This window comes from Lynx rufus, unplaced genomic scaffold, assembly GCF_022079265.1.
Source record: "Lynx rufus isolate CCGP_SWC_20201006 ecotype Redwood Valley unplaced genomic scaffold, mLynRuf1.p SCAF_11, whole genome shotgun sequence".
Lineage (NCBI taxonomy): Eukaryota > Metazoa > Chordata > Mammalia > Carnivora > Felidae > Lynx > Lynx rufus.
This window is the reverse complement of record NW_025814825.1, coordinates 35,126,734-35,133,619: the sequence shown is the minus strand read 5'-3', so window position 1 is coordinate 35,133,619 and position 6,886 is coordinate 35,126,734. Positions and strand designations below refer to the sequence as shown.

At 40.1% G+C, this 6,886-nt stretch overlaps 1 protein-coding gene across 4 annotated transcripts in view; it reads right to left on the bottom strand.

Annotated features, from left to right (window-relative positions):
• Nucleotides 1–2,657: 2,657 nt before the first annotated feature.
• The window catches only part of LGI1 (leucine rich glioma inactivated 1), a 38,442-nt gene continuing 34,213 nt past the window's right edge, over nt 2,658–6,886 (bottom strand). For 3 of the 4 annotated variants that reach the window (XM_047072651.1, XM_047072653.1, XM_047072652.1), the window contains 3 exons: nt 6,505–6,674; nt 6,064–6,228; nt 2,658–3,493 (listed from right to left, as the gene is read on the bottom strand). In XM_047072651.1, the coding sequence (XP_046928607.1) occupies nt 2,658–3,493; nt 6,064–6,228; nt 6,505–6,674 (1,171 nt within the window). The remainder of the gene's footprint in view (nt 3,494–6,063; nt 6,229–6,504; nt 6,675–6,886) is intronic. The other variant, XM_047072654.1, reaches the window with a different exon arrangement.

The window sequence follows — 6,886 nt, the reverse complement described above, 5'->3', positions numbered from 1 at the left end:
AATGTATTGAAAACAGGAGATAGACTTTAAAAACGAAATGACCGTGGGTTACATTAAGGTAATAAGGTAGAGCATGACCCCGAAGCACGCAACATTCCAGGTGTGGAGCCCATTAACTAGCACTTGGTAAGTGCTGACTTGTGCTGGGTCTGTGTTAAGTACTTGGTGTGCTGTTCTGATCACTGCTGCAGTATAAAAAAAATCGCCCCAAAACTTAGATGTTCAAATAAACAATTTTATTATGCTCATAGATTCTGTGGGTGAGGAATTTGGATCCAGTACCATGCGGATGGTTTGTCCCTTGTCTTAGCTGCTTGTCTGGGCCTCAGCTGGGAAGACTGGATGGCTGGTGGTGACTTAACAGCTTGGGGCTTGAATCACCCAGAGGCATCCTCGCTCACAGGATGGTGGTTGATGTGGCTGTTAGGAGGGACCTCAGCCAGAGCTGTTGATCAAAGCCTTGACTTCCTCAGAATGGTGGCCTCAGCCTAGTAGGATCCTGCAGGTGGCAGCTCAGGGCTCCAGAAACGATTGTCCCAGTTCACAAGACAGAAGGTTCCTTGTTTTTGTGATCTAGGCCCAAAATTCAAACTGCATCATTTCCACCACATTCTATTGATTACAAGCCTGCCCAGATTTAATGATAAGGGAATTAGGTACCACCTCTTGATGGGGTGAGGGCAAGGTTCTCACAGAACATGTAGGATGGGAAATTTTGTCGCCATATTTGGAAAATTCAGTCCACCAAGTGCATATTATCTCATTTCATCCTTCCACTGTCCTTGCAGTAAGCATTATTATCCCTTTACAGATGAAGAAACTGAGGCTCAGAGAACTTAAGTAACTTGCCTGTGGACAAAGCCAGCACATGGCAAGGCAGGACTTAAACGCAGTCTGTACAAAGTAGGTGTTCTTCAACAGTATATACGCTACTTATAGAAAAAGGGAACTGAAAAAAATAAGACATTCAAAGGCCTGTCTCCCTGTGTACAGATCGGGAGTGGGTAAGACTTCTTGTCCCCCCATAACTCTAATGTCAATTAATATCTTCCCCATGTGGCAAAGGAATCTGGTTCCTGTGCATAACGCCCCAAGGTGTTGCTTCCTGGAAAATGTGTAACTACTGTGTGTACCTTAGGTCCATTAAGTTTGCCAGATATGTGCTGGCAGTGGGGTTGATGTCTACCCCTCTCTGCTCCCCATTCATTTTGAAAAAGAGTGTGGGGAGCAATAAGTTGGGGGAAGCTCTTTCACACGGAATCATTTCAGAAACATCTCCTCTGCCGTGATCCCCTTTTGAAACCATATCTCCCCTTTAACTTCAAACAAGGACCACTTCCTCTAGGAACTCATCTTTGATACTCCCATGATCTTTATAATCAGAATATTCAGATGATGATTGGCACTCAGGGCTTACTCTGTAGGTTTCTGTGTCCTAACCCTCCGGTTAGTCTAAGGCCCCAAAGGGCAAGGACCATGCCCTATTCCTCCTCAATTCTCCTCCCCAGCACCACAGGAACAACACCCCGTTCTTAATAGGTAGTCAATAAATAGGACCGAATAGATCAAAGGGACTTACGAAGTTTATTATTGTATTATAACAGGAGGACACACATGCATCTTCGAAAGCAGTTTTTGAGAGCCTACCCTATAACAGGCACTGTGCTAGGTGCTAACAAACCATGTGATCCAGGAGCAAGAATTTAGAAAATCAAATATGAGCCTCCTGGACACTCTGTGGCATGTCAGTAACATCCAAACTGATGTCTAGAAGTGAAGCATCCTTGATCAGATTAAGAGGCCATCACATTGGGTAAATTTGAGGCAAGTACTGTAAGGTTTACCAGTCTATATCAGCTCTCAGATAATTCTAGAGTCAGACATTTAGAAAGTCCCTAAATAGGGTTTTTAAAATTCAGATTCTTGAGTTTGGTTTCTTCTATAGGTTCTTTGAATAATTTTTTTTTTAGCTAGAGCTATCAGATAGGAAAGGATGGGTCTTACGATTCTTTATTTTAAATCAGTCTTCTTGTAATAAGCAAATTTCTCTACCCTGCTTTTAATTCATCACCGTTTCGCCACAAAATGTTCTTAAATGCCGTGACCTTTGGAAACACCCTTGAATGTTCCAAAGCAGCTGATAAACCTGTTCATATATCTTGGGTAATCAATATCAGTGTTTCATCATCACTTACTATTCACACCCTAAGTTCTTGATGTAAATATAACCCTATTGTATAAAGCTATTTCCTCAGCATCCATCACCAAGAATAAAATAATTGTAAATAATTACCTTTGAGATATGAAAGAAAATGTAAACATTTTATTTGGCAGTTGTTTTGGAACACATGAATAAATAAATGGAAAAGTACATATTAATATTTCTTTTTGGAGTAACAGATACCATTAAACACTTATTTACACATCTTCACTGCAAAGAACAGTTACACAATTCAATTTTGTCTTATAAAAGGTAACTTCCCACACCACTGGACTGGACAGTTAAGGATGGAGATACTGGTAGTGCTTGGTTCTAGCAGTCTCAATGTTTGAAAGGCATTCATTTGCAAGTGTGATAAGAAGAGTCATCATGCATTGAGTTCGTCCGGATCATGTACTGTAGAAAGTTTCTGATGGCAGCCACAGAATTTGGTGTGTCATGCGCTTAAGTCAACTATGACATGTTTGTAAATCTGTGTATTTCCCTTAAAACTGGAAGCAAAAAGAAAATTACGCTTATTAATGGACACATGCGTGAATGATCTCGGTGCCTGAACATTTAATTCCTGAAATTTCACAAATTTGGCTTTTTCTGCATCCCAGTTATACACTTGAGTAAAGGAATAATCACTTCCAAGAATTGCATATTGATAGTTATTTATCTGAAGAGGCTGGAACACCATGGATCCTCGTGATGGCATCCTCTGAATATCCTGAAATGAGGATCCTCCCCATTTCATTACTTTGGAATCACCAATGAATCTTGTCAAGCAAATGTACACGTCACCTTTCACTGAGAAGTGCTTAACAGCATATACATCCTCCATGTTAGGGATGTCAGTTTGGTTAGTGAATAATTGTGTTGCTTTGTTCCACTGATAAATTACAGGACGCTGGGAACTACTAGACAGGATTAAATGAGGCGTTCTGAGTGTCTGAGGTGTTCTGGCTATTTCTAGATATTCCACATCAGTGTCCCTGTACCACGCATGTAAGGATTGATGGGAGTAGAATCCATTTCCATTCCATTTATAAATGGTAGTAAAACCAGCTTTTGAACTGTCAGCAACAACAAAGTACCAGTTGTTTTCAATCTTGAATGTTTCAATGTCATTGGGTTTTCGGATTTTGAGAATTTCAATATCCTGGATTTTTATAAATTTATTTGCAAAACTGTCTCGCTTATAGATGTGAGAGCCGCCAAACAGCTGGGCCACAATAACATAGAGCTGAGTTTCAATGACTATAGGCTTGCACACTACAGTGGACGTGCCTGGGAAAAGACAAATGAGAGATTAGTTGGATGGCCATCCTCTTTTGCAGCATGTAAACATGCAGGCTGAGGCCATACAACTTCCACCAAAATCAGCCTGAAATAAGAGATTTCCTTGGTTGAACAGGCAAGGCCAATCTCTAAGACCCAATGGCAGCAGGATCCTGACGTTCTGTGCCTTTGTGCCTCATGAGGCCTTGTTACCAACACCTGAGTTGTCATGTCACATCCAACCTGCACTAGACATTCAGGACATATGGCTACAGCCTGAGTTTCCTCCTCTCACTTCTTACAGAAAGAAAGGATTGCTTTCCCTGACATATTATGAGTTATAGTAATTCTAGTGAAAACTGCCATTTATTGAGCACCAACTATGTGCTTTGCCAAATCATCTCATTAAAAATTCCCAACAATCTTAAGAGATAAATATTATTATTCTCCCTTTTGCAGATGAGCAGATTGAAGCTCAGAGAGGTTCAGTGCTGCTAAGAGAAGGCAAAGTTGGGATTCAAATCCAGGTCTACCAGAGTCTCTATGCTTTTAACCCAAGCTGGGAGGAGGTGAGCTATTCCAGGGCTTCCAACTTGGGCTAGGATCCCACAAGTTTCTAGACCATCCTACAAAGTCTTGAGCAGTGATCTGGGTAGCCCATGGTTCTAACTGTAATTGGTTTGTTCTAATTGTGAATTGAATCTTGCTCTAAAAGTAACATAATTTTCCCCTAAGAAAGGAAAAAGATGACACTTGTAATTTTTCTGAAGTTTTGGTGGCAGGAGAGAAGAGAAGAAAGAGGAATCTTTGAGAAAAATGGAAGAGGGGTACAGTCATGGGTGATACTCCTAACAGTTATTTTGGGAAATCTCAGAAAACAATATGGGATCAGTGGACCAGCTCAGTATCCTTTTGGTAAGAGTTTGATGAGAGTTTGATCAGTAAATTCTGGTTGACTAGTAGGAGCTTGGCTCTAAGAAATCCAAAGAGAGTGGGGCAAATCTGGGCCCACGCCTTTTCTGACTGCAACTTTAAAGGCTCTGAGGCAATAAATTCTGCATCAACTCTGTACTAATAGGTGAAATTATTCTATTTGTGACCTTTCAAGGGCTCAACTGATTGTATGACTTCAGGAAAATCACTTTACTTCTCTAAAATTCAGTTTTCTCTTCTATACAATGAGAGTTTGGACCAGATCAGGGATGTCCACTAGATTTCAACCACGTACCGTATCGACTGATTGATTGGAAAACTTCCTGGAAAATTATGTTGAGAAGGATTCTGTTGCCCTGTCTGCACTCTGTAAGCAAGAGCACCATGATTGATTAGCGATATCTGTCTGGGGTAAGGGAAGTCATAGTAACTGCATATTTGGCATATATTCGTCATTCTAGATGAGATGATGGTCTCTGAAAGTCTGCAAATGTGTGATTCATTTCTCTTTCAAGTGTTCATCTTAAGATTCATCTGGAATAATGATGAATTATTCCGGGTAAGAAGAACCTGAACTAAACTGCACAGAGCTGCACAATAGCCCATGGGAAAACTGAGGGGTTTTGGGGAGAAAGGGAAGCATGACCTTCCACCTTGAGAAAGAAGGAGGTTTCTGGGACAACTTCAGTTTGAAGAAGATTCCTTCATCTGGGCACCTCAGTCTCAAGCCAGCCTCAGACCTGTCTTGATCCTATGAGCGATGGGGCTTGTGGCCACCCACAAAATCTAATTATGACCCTTCCCACCCAAAAAGGTGGGAGAAGTTTATGGAGAAGTTTATGGAAAAGTTTAAGATTTAAATACGTTAGAAGCTAAAGCTAACGGAAATATTTCAGAAGGGGCCCCATATTCTCACTTATTTAAAAATTGTAAAGTTGTTGAAATGAGAGCAAAACTTAAGAGGGCACCTAAGTAAAAGTTTTCAGGGAAAAAAGGTGGTTTCCAACGTCAAATTAAATGCATAAAACACTTTAAAGAGCCTGCCTTACTGCCAGACTTCTCAGGGTCTTTACTGTGTATTATGAATCTCTAAGAGGGAGATATAGCTCACAGATATATTGGACCAAAAACCCTTTCTGTCACTAGGAGTACATTAACATTTTGTAGGAGTCATGTTTGTGCAACAAAGCTTGAGATTCAATGATCTAAAGTAACATCCTTATTTTATAGTTAAGAAAAAGGAAGGGCCCAGTGAGGGTGAGTGGTTCACCCAGCTAGTTTGTGGCAGAACCTGGATTAAACCTCATGATTCCTAGTCCAATATTTTTCCTGGAAAAATAATCCACCTTTTGTTGTGTGTTTACTAGGCTAGGTTCTGTGCTAAGTTCCTTGAATATGTGATCACATTATCTTATGATTGCATTATCTTAACAACAACCCTGTGAGTTGGGTATTATTATTCCCATTTCCAAGTCAGGAAATTAAGGTTTAGGAAACAACCCCAAGTCACTTAGTAAATGGTACAGTTGGGGTTTAAATGACTCTAAGCCTGCCCAAAGCATCCCCCTATACCACTTGTCTTTTTCTGTTCCCCTTGGTTCAACGTGCTTAACTTTCTATTCAAAATACAATCAGGCTTTTCATACCTGTAATGTTGTCATAATTCCGGAAGGTCTTTTCTACATGGTCCCATTCAAGGAAAATGCACTTTCCAGTAAAAGGCTGAGCAATGACCACATACTCATCGTTCATATAAGAAAAAGTATCTATGGACAGTGATTGATAAGGCAGGTCTTGAGACTTTGCAAATTCTGCAAAAACAGGAAATGATGATGAATAACTGTGCTAATGCCTTGTTCCTTGGCTAGATCTCAAATGTCCATAAGAAATACATTTATTTAAGAGAAATAGTAAAATGATAATTTTACTTTGCTTTTAAACACACAAAGTTTTAATGCTTTATAATATTTTAAAAATTAAATCGGTCAGTTGGTTTTTAAAGATATAAAAAATATCAATTCCTGCACACACATAAAATGTAGCCCTTATTTTAACTTTATGAGGTGGAATCATTTGGAATCCATTACCTGTAATGATGCAATCAAAATCCTTTGGGGAGAGACTATTGATTTTGCGTTTCTTGTATTCTGGGGGGCCTTCGCAGTAGATGTCTTCAACAGTTGCATTGGTGTGGCCTAGCCATTCCACCAGCCACTTCAGTTTACAGTCACAATTAAATGAATTCCCTCTCAGGTCCCTGAAAGACAAATTTCAGCTGATTTTGCTGTATGAGGGTCCTACTTCCAAAGGCATGACTTTACTTCAGCAATTAACACATGCAAAATGCCTTTACCTGGCTTTACATCGTGCCCCATAATCTACCTTAAACCTGATTGACAATTCACTTTGAGTTCAGAGAGTTCCCACAGTGCACCCTTCATTGCTACCCAGTCAATGGAACCTCAGAAG